The 14,748-nt window shown below is 40.6% G+C and overlaps 1 protein-coding gene across 1 annotated transcript; it reads right to left on the reverse strand.

Moving 5' to 3' along the window:
* Positions 1–327: 327 nt before the first annotated feature.
* On the reverse strand, positions 328–9,010 carry LOC133919008 (ribonuclease TUDOR 1-like). Its single transcript, XM_062363186.1, has 17 exons — positions 8,777–9,010; positions 7,696–7,861; positions 7,295–7,369; positions 7,082–7,195; positions 6,889–6,993; positions 6,584–6,790; positions 6,292–6,507; positions 6,091–6,198; positions 5,782–5,952; positions 5,495–5,695; positions 5,036–5,398; positions 4,719–4,949; positions 4,455–4,640; positions 3,285–3,362; positions 3,008–3,202; positions 1,438–1,812; positions 328–842 (listed from the first exon to the last, which is right to left on the reverse strand). Exons 2-17 carry the CDS (start codon positions 7,843–7,845, stop codon positions 654–656), a joined length of 2,964 nt encoding a protein of 987 aa, XP_062219170.1. The 5' UTR covers positions 7,846–7,861; positions 8,777–9,010; the 3' UTR covers positions 328–653.
* Positions 9,011–14,748: the final 5,738 nt, after the last annotated feature.

Below are 14,748 nucleotides of genomic sequence, written 5' to 3' on the forward strand. Positions count from 1 at the left end.
GCATCGTTGGACGAACCCTTCCACTTCTGTTTTGGTAGATTCGTAGTAACTAGCAAGGGTGCATCCTCTGTTTTTCGTCCCTCAAGGCTCAAAAGTGCAGGCAGATACGAATACGATCGTACCAATCCGAGTAGCAAACATGGATGGCACGACGATGGAGCATTGAATCATGTGCTTTGCTTTTTACGCAAACGGACTGCATGCAACAGTGCAACACACCCGAACAACCGCAAATGCTAGCTACTCGCCTGAGAAAAAAATGCTAGCATCAAGCAAAGCAATCAGTAAATGCGTATGAGAGAAACCATCACAATACGGCCACCGGAATAACTGCAATCCTGAATTTTAATTCACTGCAATTCTCAATATTATATTCTGTCTACAAAGAACCGCACAAGGACACGACCTTATTAAGTTTAGGTGAAAAAACAATGTATCTTTAACCTTAACCTTACCATGTAAAACGGAATAACTTGGCATCAAAAGTGCTCAAACCGAGAACGTTTTTCCTCGCTAAGTTCTTTGTTCTAACCAAATAAATAAAGGTAACCCCTCATTCTACGTTTCCATCTATAACTCCCGGCAGAGTCCCACTTTGGGTGTCCAAAACTTTATAGCTTACCAGACCAATGTCCTGAGCAGCGTCATGCCATCTACCGACGGCCTCCAGGTTTCCTTGTAGCTGGAGCTTGCTCCTCTTCATCGGATTCGACATCTCCGTACTGCCAGATCCGGGATCTTTCCTTCTTTGCTTTCTCCTGGAACTGTTCCAGGTTCTGGAGAGCTGTCTTTCTCTCCCTAGTGTCCCATCTCTTGCTTCTTTCAAGCCGAGCAAGTCCTTCCTGCAGATGCAGCCAGAGTAGGCATTTTTAGGAATGAACATATGCTTCTGGTTGCATAGCATGTACATGTTTGCTGACTAGTTAGCAAACAGACGTCTGTCCCCAACGCCATTAAAAGCAAAATAGGAATAAATTCTAAATATTTATTCAACTATGATTCACAGGTGTGATAAACTAGTGTTACGTGGCAAATTATAATGATTTTTCTTTTATAGTAATATTATGAACAAAATGCCATGTAAGAACAATGGCATCAGGTAAACTAGTGTATGTCATCCACAACACTGGTAATCAGGTGCCACTGGTTATCCCAACCAAAGTACAACTGCACTCCATAGTCTTTTCAAAAGATTGCAAACATCATAAAAGGAACTATATGACGTCTCTTGTTTGCATTCGAAGGTCAACATTGCCAGAGAATATTAGTTTAAATGGTACCATTTTTCAAAATAGAACAGAAGGGATTAGCTACTCAACTGTTTTCGTAGAGAAAAGCAGAAGTGAAGATAAAAACGGAATTTGCATGCAGCTCACAAAAAACCCAATTGAAGTGCTAACTAATTGAGAATAAAGCAAAGTAATCAGTAGCACAAACCTCAAGCATGGTAGCATTTATGCTAGTTTCTGTCTCGGCATCAACAAGAGTAACAATGAGAATAGTTCCGGTTCCTTGTCCCTTACATTTCCCCCCAGAAGTATCGCGCTCTTCGATCATTGCTCGGTACTGCTTTGAGCTGCTGAGCAAACATTCACTTAGATACTCTGCTGCTTCCTGACCGAAATCATCCTCTAGACTTGGTACTTTTATGAAGGCAAGGCTGCATAGCTGAGCAAGGGCAGGAGTCGAGGAAACTGAGGGGTCCACAGGTCGTATACGACTGTAAGGAACCACTTCTTGGTTGCCATAGTCAATGTAAAATACTTCAAAGGTATCATTTGGAGATTCTACAGCTCGAGGCCCATTCACGATCTGCACAAGTCATGAGAGGACTTATAATGGAAATGCTGGAAAGACCAGAAGCTAACAATGGCAATGTGCACATAAACTCTAACATTAAGGTGTCGTAAGAAGAGGTAAACATAAGCATGCAAGACTTCCGACAGATGGGGACATGAATAATGCATTTTCAACAAAAGTAACAAGATATCGATATAGTATTGTCACACTTGGCCTAACATAAGGATCTGTTTTTTAGGGGTCATATCGTATGCACATCCGGGTCACATATATCACAAAAACTCCCAGTGTGAACCATTCAAGGGGCAGTTAGATGCATCCACTTGAAAAGAGTCCAGGTGGAGTAAATCCGTCTAATCTGAGGAGTCATTTGCTCATCCATGCGGTGTGATTCAGAGTCCACTTGAATCTAGCCCATCGATATGAAATCAAATGGCCAAAAGTTTGAGCTTGCAGTAACCAAGATAGGGGTTTGCACTAGATATAGACCTCTCAGCATTAAATACAAATAATCTGCTGATTCAATTTTGTGATCCATTCAGCGGGAGCATAAAAAATCACCCAATAAAACTAATTACAGTATATTACATCATAACAAGCCCACCAATTTCCATGGCACACTGAAATCAAGTAAACACTGAAATTTTGCTCTGGAAAAGTATAAGCCAAGATTTATGAAATACAATTAGTTAACTAGTAAGGAAATAGACCAAACCACTAGTGATTAGTAACTACCATGGAAATAGTTAAACGAGTTGTTGAGAGCATACCATCAAACTGTGACACAACAACCACATGACTACATGGGCATCCCCATCATTTGACACACGAACCCATTGGGCACACACTGCCACCACTCGCAGTGGCAAGAGAGGGAGATTAGTGAAAATGGAGGAGGAACCAGAAGACGCTGACTAGTGGGTCCCATATTTATTAGGTACTATGGGGACGCTTGCCTAGTTGCTAATGTGCAGATTCTGATACTTCTCTAAAAAAAATGGAAAACAGATAACAAAATGCCCCTATTGAGGTGCTAACAGACCAAAATGACTGGTTTGGGGGGGCCATTTTAGAATCATAAAACTTATGCTACTCACAGAGCAAGATAATTTTTAGTAAGGTCCTCGGATATAAGCTACTAAGACATAGTTCAACCCATCAAGATTCAGTTAGTTTCAACATACATGTGAAGCAATTGTATACATACCATAGCTCTGTTCCAGGAGTTGTCAAGGCCAAACTGTGCAAGAACTATCTCTCCCTTCACAGGATTAAAAGCGCCAATGACTGGTGCATCTTTAAGTTTTAAAGACACAAGCTGCTGTTGAATTGAAGCCACTCTCTGGTCACCCACTGTCTGGACATAGAACTTTCCACCACCAAGGACCTCAGTGACAACCACCTAAATATAGTAATGTAAAAATGTCAGATTATTTTTCCAGAAATGGAGTGTGCATTTCAATGCTATTTTTTCATAAACAAACCTTGAGAATTTCCTTTTGTTTGGATTCAGGTGTGGATCCGTTGGAAACCTCTTCACCCTCCACATAGTTCTCCCATATCTAGGAAAGCAAAGAGTCAGTAATGTTTTCCTTTAAGTTTCCGTTTAAAACCCTTAAGTTATCTCATATCTTGAAAAGACATAGAAAAAAAAGAGTTAATTTCACAAACCCATCACTTTTTGAGGGTAACTATCACAAACCCACCACTTTTTTCGCCTATTTGACCCACCAATACTTCAGTTCGAAGTATCGCAAACCCACCACTTTTTTACCTATTTCATAGACCCGCCAATACTTCGATCCGACGTATCGCAAACCCACCACTTTTGCAATTTTTATTTACTGTTCACGGTACTTTTCATAAATATAACGATATTCTGTTTCTCTAAAAATCAATGGTCTTCTGTTTCTCCAAAAATCCTAAAACTTTTTGTATGTATTCCATAATCCATGTGCAATCCATTTTAATTGGATTCACCCAAAAATACGGTGTAGAATTTAAACTAAAATTCTTCAAAAAAGGCTACTTTTATAAATTTTAACAATTGTTAGGGCCTCAAAATAAATTCCCAAGAATCTGAAACAATTTACTAATATTCTTCTTATGTGATGGACTAATTTCTAAAATTAGTTTCAGCCCTAAGTTATATGGTGAAAAAATGAGTTCCTTTGTAATGCTCCATTTATAAAAATTTATAAAAATGGAGCATTACAAAGGAACTCACTTTTTCACCATATTACTTAGGGCTGAAACTAATTTTAGAAATTAGTCCATCACATAAGAAAAATATTAATAAAATTATTTTTGGGATTTTATTTAAGGTCCTGACGATTGTTATAAGTTATAAAGTAGCCTTTTTAGAGAATTTTAGTTTAAATTCTACACAGCCTTTTTGGGTGAATCCAATTAAAATGGATTGCACAAGGATTATGGAACGTAAAAAAAGTTGTATGATTTTTGGAGAAATAGAAGACCACCGATTTTTAGAGAAACGGAATATCACTATATATATGAACAGTACCATGAACAGTGAATGGAAACCCAAAAGTGGTGGGTTTGCGATACGTCGGACTGAAGTATTGGTGGGTCTGTTAATATAGGCGAAAAATGTGGTGGGTTTGTGAAATTAACTAAAAAAACGGAAAGGTTACCTTAAGTTTCTGTTGCTTTGCAGACTGTTCAGCTTTTGTTAGGACATAAGCATCCGGAATCCTATCTAAACCAAACGAACTAAGCTTAGCCAACCCAGCCTCTAAAAGAACTGAAGCCATGTTGGTCTTGGACTCCCACAAAGAACCTAAGAATGTTCCGGTTCTATCAACTGCTTCAACCTCTATCTGCATAAATCACTTAGCATTCTTTAGAAATTGAAAATGGAGAAATGGGTGAACCAAAGGGGATAGACAAAGTCATACCTCCACGTCACGTTGTAGTACTCTTCTCCTCATCAAAGCAATAGCTTCATCTGAGTAGGGCTCACCTTTACCAGGGCACCGAACACCAGAAAATGAAAAGGCAATGCTGCAAGTCTCCTTAGGAATTGTAAGTTTGAACCGATGGCCACTGAAAACATATTCAACGATGGCAGAATGTCTTCTATTCCTCTGTAGGAAGGGAAGGAAATCTTTGGCCTTCTTTGCAGATACCTAATTGGACAAGAAGCAATGATAGGTTAACGAAGGAGCATAAAAATTGTCAAATGAAACTAATGGGACAAGTGAGGATGCCTAACCGTTGTTAAATCTGTTATATGCATCACAGGAGAATCTTTTCCAGAATGCTTTCCTTTCTTTGCTTTCTCAGCCCGCGATTCAGCTGCTAACAAAGCATCATAATAGTGTGACCTTTCCTCGTAGTCTCGGTGTTTGGATGTTTGAGCAAATCCCCGTGCAAGCAAAAGCTCAGCAACATTAACTCCAGGCTGGCTGGCCGGGCTCGGAATAGAAGATATGTCATCTCCATCAGCCGGAGAAGGTGAACCTAGAAAAACTGAACCATAATCCAAAACTCTGGTATCAGCCATGTTCGTTGTGGGTGCAACACTTTGGCCATCCACAGTGCTGATCCTTCTAGAGTATTCCATTTGAACAGTAACCTGAAAATTGGAAAATAATCAATCAATTTTCAACAAATGTAATAACTTCTTATCATTAATAATTTCCACCATGTTATCACAGGATCCTATACATACTTGTTTGCCAATCAACCGTGTGCGCAAGAATTCCTTAGCTTCACGGGCAAAATTTTCAGGCTTATTATCATCTCTACGAGGATTGCCCAACTTAGGAGCTCTAATGCTTGAGAGATTAATCCGACGTTCGGCTGAAGGACTTCCATAAGGAGCAGCATCATCAGCAACAATAATGCAATCCCCACTCACAACCTCTACCACCTGTGAAGAGATAAAAATAAAACAAATTAGTAACAACCACAAGAATCATGAAAACTACAAACTATCAGTGAGAACATAAGACACACCTTTCCAGTAAATTTTTGGTCATGGATAGGCTTTGAGTTAGTGACCGGGGGCTTAAACCCTGTCCAGATTCTTAGCTGATCCTTTTTAGCCTGAAGCTCTGCGTTCTTCAGCTTTATTTTGACTTCAACGTCAAGCATGTTAGCACTCCATTCGACATACTTTGCAAGACCCTATAATAGAAAGGTTGGAACACAATTTGTCAATGCAAGTAGATTTAACATTTCAAATGAACAGCATGAAATTGTCTGTTTATTAAATGGAATCATGAGGATTCACAAGAAAAAGCATGGATAAATAATTAGTCATACATTTTCAATAAGCTCGAGGGCCAAGTCCTTCGCAGTCTCCCCATCAGGGTAATACACTGAACCAATTATGTTACTAAAACTGTCTGTACCCTCCACCACAATCCGCACCTGGGAAATTTTTAAAAAAATATATATATCATGATGAGTAATATGACAAACTTTTTATTCCAAGCAGCAGAAAAAGATTAGGAAGTTGCTTACATCTCTGTTGAGAACTCGAGTCTCTGTGAAGTGCTTGGCTTCTCTTCCAAACCTATCTGGTGGAACTTCAGTAGAAGCAGCAGATGCAGCAAGCCTTTGTGCTGTAGTCAGTTGTGCGGGTGTTCCCTCCGAATCTTCACCATTTGCACCATCAGCAGTACCATCCGTTTCAGCAACCACAGTAGGAACCGAGGGGCGCCTCCCCATGGACGGAGCCTAGATTTATTTCTAATTAATGTTTACCTTATAAAAGTAAATGATAACAGCAACCAAAGTGTGTATGAGAACATACCTGTACTCCAGCAACGTATATCTGCACAAATTGGAAACTTGGAAGCAAGTAAACACGAACAGTACTGCCATCACGAACTTGTTCAACAATGGCTTCCAAACTCTTGCCTTTATTTGCAACTGCAAAACCCTTTGCATCAAAACCACTTGCTTCACCAATTGCAGATGGAGGAAGATCTCTTATTGATTCTTCAGCAGCACCAGGTTCCTGAATGTTAATAGAGAAGATGTGTACAACAGAATATCAAGAAAGGTATTCATCTCATGCAATAAAAAAAGTTGGTCAGAAGAAAAAAAACTGCTAACCTTGCTCCAACGACCTAAACCCTGTTGCTTGGCAACTTCCTCCAGCCTTAGCAGCTCAGCAAGGTATGGGCTTTGTTCACCCCCCTTTGGGCCTTGCTCCTTTACCTGAGTAAGCAAATAAAAGAATAAATCAGCAACGCATTTGATGATAAAGGAAGTGAAAAATGAAAAACGAAAGCAAACTGGCCATTACCCTTGCCCATCCAGCAGAAACTACTGAGTAGGCGACGTTCTTGTCACCAAGGTAAACAGTACCAAATTCTCGCCCAATATTAGGAGCTGTATAATCCACTCTGAATGTGACCTCCTGTAACATATTTAGTTTCACATTGTCAAAGAAAAGGAATTTATGGATACAATGAATTATACGAGAGTTCAGAAAAGGTATAAAGGTCAAAAAGAGCACCTTCCCAATGCAAATCTTTCTCAAAAACTCCCTGCTTTCCCACGCAAAGGGCTCATCCACTCCACCACGGCGAGCCTATATCACCATGAACTTCAGATGTAAATAAAGAAGCAAAAATAGAAAAATAAAAGAATGCATAGAACAACAAGATACCACATTACCATGTGGTAAACTTTAGTAACAGAACGCAACCGAAAGTAACACATTTAAGGAGCAAATCCATATGTGAATTATACAATTCCATTAGTTCACAAGCATAAGATGAAAACTTACTGAACACAGAACAAGCCAATGCCTTCCACCAAATTCATGACACAAACGAACACAGAAAGTAAGTTTAAAAGCCAAACTATATCCCACATTAGCAACTAGGATTTCATCAAGTGCAGATTGAATCTTACCAGCCTTGGGGCCATGAGATAGGACAGGGTGATGGACTTCTCAGGTGGGATCTCTGCCTTTGTACTTCCCATGATGAGAAGACAATCCCCGGATGTCACTGCCTTCACCTTACCCCTCAGCCATCCTGACGCTCCTGTGTTGGACGCCATGATAGCAGCTTATACCCTACCATCAGAAGGAAAGATGAAACTTTTAGTGCCAGGTTAGTGTAACCTAATTTAGTCGTGTTTTCTATCATATTCCACAACTCACATTTTCCCGGTAGTTTGATTTTACAGACACATAGGTAACTAAAAATAGAAAAATGAGAAATCATATGCAGATAATTAATTGGAATAATGTCAGTTTTCATATGCATGATACATCGTTACCCTTTAAAGGTAAAAACCATTCAGCTAATCCTAAGACGGTGTTTCCACGGTTACATAATACCATTTACTCCACTCAGTAAGCAATTAAGAACAATAAACAAGCTGCAAGTATTGAAAAGGAAACTGAAATCGCAGCAGTAGGCATCACAGGTATGCAGGAATGAAAAGTGAACAGGTAGGCAGCCCATCTCCTCCCGCTTTTATCCTACACAGGAATTGTTGAAAACAAGCAGGTTTCTGTAAAGGGAAACATAGAGTAAAACTGCACCCGAAAGATTTGGCCCACCCCCAATCCCAAATACCCGCAAGAGTCCAACCACCCACCCCTGGGGGTCACCACCTTTCTGCCACAGCTCAAAAGCGCGGCAGAGGAGCAGAGCAATGCGTGAAGAGCGCTAAATCCAAATCCAAAATTGCTAAATCTTATCCATCGTCCACGCCGCGCTACCGGAACAACCAAGCAGAGCTGCGACCGTACACGAGCGCGCAGATCTGGCACTAGCATCCCATAACCCCGTGCGATCTCGCGGAATTCTCACCTCCCCGACCGGCGCCCGAGCAGAGCAGGCCGCGCCAAAACAACCGCGCGCCACGCCCGCAACGCACAGATCGGGCCGAGAAGCGGTACGGTCGTAAAACCCCCAGATCTGCGAACCAGCCCACCCGAGCGGCCACGAAATGGAACGTGCGCATCGGATCAGGAGCTCACCTGGCCTCGGCGGGGTCGCCTCGCAGCCGCGGACACGGAGGCGGGAAGCAGATCTGGGCGAGCGGATAAGGGATGGAGCCCTCCGCGAGCCTCCGCTCCGGCGTGGCTATATCGCCGCGACGGTGGGCGCCCCTCTCGCCGGCGTGGCGACGAGGCGAGGAAGGCAGCGCGTGAGGTTTTTGGGGTGTAACAATTGGCGAAATGAAGGAGGAGGGGAGAGAGGGGTGGGGGGAGAAGGGAGGTGGTGGTTTATAGGGAGGGCGGGGCGGAATGGTTTGGGGTCCCGTCCGCGTGCGCCCGCGTCATGGATGGGCTCCACGAGGGCTGCAGGCTGCTCGCTTTCACGGAAATCCAGCGGATCCGACGGCTGCAGCGGAGGAGCTGGAAAGGGGAAGCTACCGTGCAGGATGTCGATTTCTTCTGTGTTTGTATTCAGAGGCCTCTAAGGTCGAGTCATAGAGGCTACATTTTTTACCAGGTTGGTGTTTCTCTGGTTGTGCTGAACCATACTAATGAAATCGATATTCTGCTCTGTCTACGATTTGTACGGCTGCAGAAAATAGAAGGGGACCGGCTCGGTGATGGGTAGTGTCTGCAGTCGCCGGAGGTGAAAGGGGGAGACTACGTGCAACTACGGTGGGGGCACAACGTGACTCGAGGGGTGAAGGGTGTGTGGGACGTTGAAAGAGGAGGCGGAGGTAGGAGGAAGAGGAGGATGCGCTAATTATTTCAACTAAAATAGCTTTTTATTTGCATCCTAATAAATTTATATTCATCCATATTCTTTCTATTTGTATATCCACCCTCGTTAAGGAATCCTAATTATTTATGAGTTAAATGATAAAGAAAAATATAACCGTCTATAACGACTTAGACTAAGAATAAGAGTATGGGTCGAGCGTAATTTGAAAATATGACATGCTTCGATGCTCCTCTTTTAAAAAATGTGCACAGATCTTAATGCAAAATAGTGTAAATATGTACATATATGGAATACCTATCTTTCTTAACCCATGTACAAAAGAAGCGGATTGTCTCCGATCTATTTTAGATTACGGTAGGATTCGAATTTATTTTTTTGACCGCCGTCATCAATAGTGCTAGGAGTCGGATGAGTCTAATCATCAAAATTTATTGTTGTTCTTGCTGTTGTTCGAGCGGCTGTCAACGGGAGTACTTAGGTCATCTAGTTTGATGGAATAGAAATCGGATGGAGAATGACAACATATGTTATTAGCATTCGTGCCCATTCTAGTTTTAGTTGGTGTGTCAATGAATAGATCGGGATCTGAAAGATTAATTAGGAATGGTGCAACTAGCGCCTGCTTCACACGCGCCAGCCACCACGATGAAAAGCCCCAACGGCACAAACACGCTGATATCCTGATCATCGCAGCCCTGGAATAGGTTTCTCTGTTCCAACTAATTTTGGATTGAGTGAATTACTTTTTATCTTCTAGTTAAGTTGTACAGATTTACCATCTAACAAATTTTATTTATTTTGCATTTAGATTCATATTTATTTTTAAAAGAGGCGCACTGCTGATAAAAATCGGTTATGCAATATTGTTTAAAGTAGGAATATCTTATCATCAACTGAGTATCGAAGAGGATGAAATAAGATTTTATATAGGTTCATGCATCCTTTAGAATAATAGCATACGTCATGTTTTGTCTTGATTATTCTTAAAAAGATAATTACAGTAGGATGCGTAATTCTTAGGATCTTGACACTTTCTCTCGTGTTCTAAATCCTAAAGTACTTGTCAGATAAATCTAATCATGACGTGATTCTGTTGTGGATCATCATGCTCCATTATCAACATAACCTTGCACTTCAAAACCATAAGCTTATCTCCGCATAATGTTTTGATTCCCTTTGGCAATGGCAACTTCAAGCACTGGTACACGTACTGAGTACCATATATGAATTTGGTCAGAATTGGCCAACTGAGATTGACATTATATGTCACCTTGAAATATGCCATGTTGAATAGAATATTTTTTCTTTAGAAATTCTTAGCGTCCCAAAAGTGACTGGGAGCGAGACTTGGCCTGATAGATTTGGCCAAAGAGCCCAGGGTTATACCGTGAAAAGCATGCTTCACAAGCTCAAAATTTGTTATAGGTACCTGCATAGTATCAAAAGTACAAAGAAACAAGATATTCAAAGAATTTGGTATGCCATGTAATTGTTGATGGTGGGTTCGACTATGATCGAATAACAACCAGTTGGCTGATCAAGTCAAAACAATCGCTCTTGTTACACATGATTGGAAGGTCTAACCACTTAAGGACCTTTGGATCCTAACAAGTTGTGTCACATATCTCCAGTTGGCTGATCAAGTCAAAACAATCGCTCTTGTTACGCATGATTGGAAGGTCTAACCACTTAAGGACCTTTGGATTCTAAGAAGTTGTGTCACATATCTCCAGCTGGGTATTCTTTTACTATCACTTTGAGTTATAGGTGGCAGATCCCCAAACATATAGTTGATGGTGTGCTCATTGCTCTAGAACGGCATATTATCGCCCTCATCGTCTTCTTCACACTGTCAGGATTTAGAGTTGGAAGGCCTATCGAGGGAATGGCTTCACTCGACTGTTTCTGCCATTGCAGCACAGCAGTTAGCCATCTCGAATAGCACCTTGACACTTTGAGGCGGATTTATGGGCATATATTTAATTAGCCTCCTATTCCACACTCTTTTTCTGAAAGCTTGAATTACCGAAGAGTCAATGATTTCTGAGGATTGTAATCCTAGTGTTACTGAATCTCTTAATGAATTTCCGCAGAGTGTCATCACTCTCCTGGTGAAGGTGATGAAAGTTGTCTTCCTTCCCGGTATGCTCATAGGTCCTCTGGAAGTTGGCCAAGAAAATGTCACACAAGTGATCCCGTGAGTAGACCAATTTTATAGGGAAATTAGTCAACCATCAATGGGCAGACCCTTCAAGTGTTGTGGAGAGGTAATTGGCCATAATCTTCTCATCTCCTCCAACTACTTCCATGGCAGTTGTATAAATCTAGAGGAATTCTAACGGATTATAACTTTAATCATGCTTTTCTAGAATGCCGGTTCAAAATCTATCTGGCCAACATACTGCTTGGAGATCTATCTCGATTTTTCACCCTTTTGCAATGCTCATTTATCTCAAAATGTAGATCTCGATCAGGGCAATCTCTGGGAGGCATCGCACATCGTACTCTCATCAGTCTTGGGCATGCACCCTTTCATAGGCCGGTCTATCCTCTCTCTCTCTCTCTCTCTCTCTCTCTCTCTCTCTCTCTCTCTCTTCCGACTTGGGGAAACTGGGTTGGAACTATTTTGGCATGTTCTACTCATTCGAGTGGTACATCTTGTCGAGTTTGAGGCTTCTGCCTGTTGTTGTGCATCGGTGATTATCCCAGCAATGTTTTCTAACCACCGCGCCCTCTCTGGAGTATTTAACCCTCCTCCTTGAGGTGGATTGGGGAGTAGCCCTTATGTCTTGCAGGTACTGAGTAGTACCAAAGGCAAATTGTTTGTCGTTACATTGTTGACCCAATTAACCAAACACTAAATGGCGAGGCAATATCTGGTAACTCTTATGATGTTGGTCTCTGCCTTGAATGTGTGCTAGTGAAGGGAGTTTTGATGGACTCGATTCTCCTCATGTAGCACCATCATCACTTGTAATTGTGATGGGGCTCTCATGCCTAGGATTAACATCTGTCTGGTCCTTTCGATGATTAGAAAAGAGTGTATTAACACCATAATCTTCCATGTCTTCTTCTTCTGTAGATGCATCAAATTTGGATAAATGAGGTCCATCCTCTGAAATCCCCTTCTCTATATTGGCGACTACTTGGCAGCGAGGGCTACTAGAAATTGAGGCCACAGTCATAGTTGGATTTTTTTACCTACTAGACACATGATCACATGAGTGATAATCTTGATAATCAAACCCTAGGGATTGGCAATGAAAATTCGCCATCAGAGATTGAGGAACTTTCGTCAACTAATCAAGCTTCACGTAGATGTCGGGTCCGAAGTCATCATAGAACCCTTCGTCGTATCCCATGGATGGTGCCAGCTATCGATGATTGGTAAATTTGATTATGCAAATACTTATTTAAAGTAGGAATACTTGGTTATCAACTGTGTGTATAGAATAGGAGGATACGTAATGTTATACGGCTTCATGCCCTCCTTTAAGGTAATAGCCCTATATTTTGTTCGGTCATTATTCTCACCAGAAAACAATTACAATGGGTGTGTGTATATATCTAATCATAAGGATCTCAGTGAGTTCTCTTGTGTCGTAAATCTTAAAGCCCTTGTTAGATGAATCTAATTACGGCATGACTCTATTGTGAATCTCAGTGGGTTATTTCTACTCTTATCCGACTAGGCTTGCTTCATATTGTTTATCTAACTTATGGCTTGTCTTCCCTTAGCTCAACTGCTCCTCCACTTGGATGTACCATAGTCAGGTTGGGACAATGTACTGTACTTAGGGTCTCTTGTTGTAACCTTCCTAGATTGTATTACTTCTAAATATCTGGAGGATTATTTCCTAATCTAGGGATGGTTGTCGTGTATAACATGATGAACTACCTGAAATATCAGCACATGTCGTATTTATCTTATGGCGGTTATGAAACCTATCGTATAGGACTAATAACATGTGTAGGGTGAATATCCATCTATAAGATATACCGTATTTCTAATAAATCCTTAATTATTAATTACCAAATCCTCATCAAGCACCAGGTCACATCTCTTTGAAAATACAAAAGTGTCCCTATAAAGATAGCAATATGAGTTATGTATAAACTCTATAGTACAATCAATCATTAAATATTAATAGCCAGGTTATAAGAGTTTGCATACAAATAAAGACTCAAGTCAAGTAGAATTCATGTAAATAAAATACATTAGTAATGCGGTGTATATAGAAATTCCAAAATGCAATCCTTAAATATTAGAATCAAAATAAATAGGCTTAGATTAAAAGGAATCCATCTCAAGTGCTATCCAAAAGAATTAAATTTGAAGTCAAAGGTGAAATAAAATGAGTACTCGACATGGATTGGAAGAAAGAGTTCATATCAACTACAATATATAATAGTAACAGTCAAATAAAAAGTAAAATAGGATTACAAATTTGGTTTAAATTACAAACTCCCACAAAATTTATATGACGTTTTTATATCCTGGTTGTACTTGTCAGTTTTGGCCATTAGATATTGGAAGAATTCCTCTCACACTACTACAGACTTGAGAACTTCAGCTTGTGTCACAGACAATATGGGTTAGGGCCCAAATATCATTGAGAAAACATATGACATATAACATATTAGGAAAGTTTGCAGAGAAAAGTTTTGGCTTTTGAGGGTCCACCCACTAGACGATCTGGTGGTGAGGTCTAATTGGTCGAACTATGCGATTCACTTAATGCTTGGTGCTAGTAGCCTCTATCCATATCGAATTGGGTGATGGTGAGATTTTCATGAGCGTTGATGAAAACAATTACCCTGGCTAACACGACTTGCCTACCTTTTTAACACTCTTTGCAATATCATTGATCTATATCAAGTTATCGCATCGTTCGAGCATCTAATTCTGCATTGTGCATTTTATTTGAGCTTCTTCGACAATTGTTCTATTCAATTGAGCTTCCCTGCTTATTGCTTCTGGAGGCTATGGCCTCCTAGATGACTTTGAGGAAGTTCATAGTTGGTGATCTCTTCAAGAAGGTGAGAAAGTGACAAGCGAATGAGTTGTGATTGACATAACCTCGTCTCCTAGATGTCTTGTCTGGAATTGTTTCAATTCTTTGAGTACATTGATGTGGATTAAGAAACTTCAACAAGTCTCCAAGACCACAAGAAAAATCAATCATTATTTATCTTTTACTATTAAGGTTGTTTTTTTACATCTGCCATTTACATTATTATTAAAGAATGAATTGCCTGCCTATGACTA

The sequence above is a fragment of the Phragmites australis genome, chromosome 5 (assembly GCF_958298935.1).
Source record: "Phragmites australis chromosome 5, lpPhrAust1.1, whole genome shotgun sequence".
Taxonomy (NCBI): Eukaryota; Viridiplantae; Streptophyta; class Magnoliopsida; order Poales; family Poaceae; genus Phragmites; species Phragmites australis.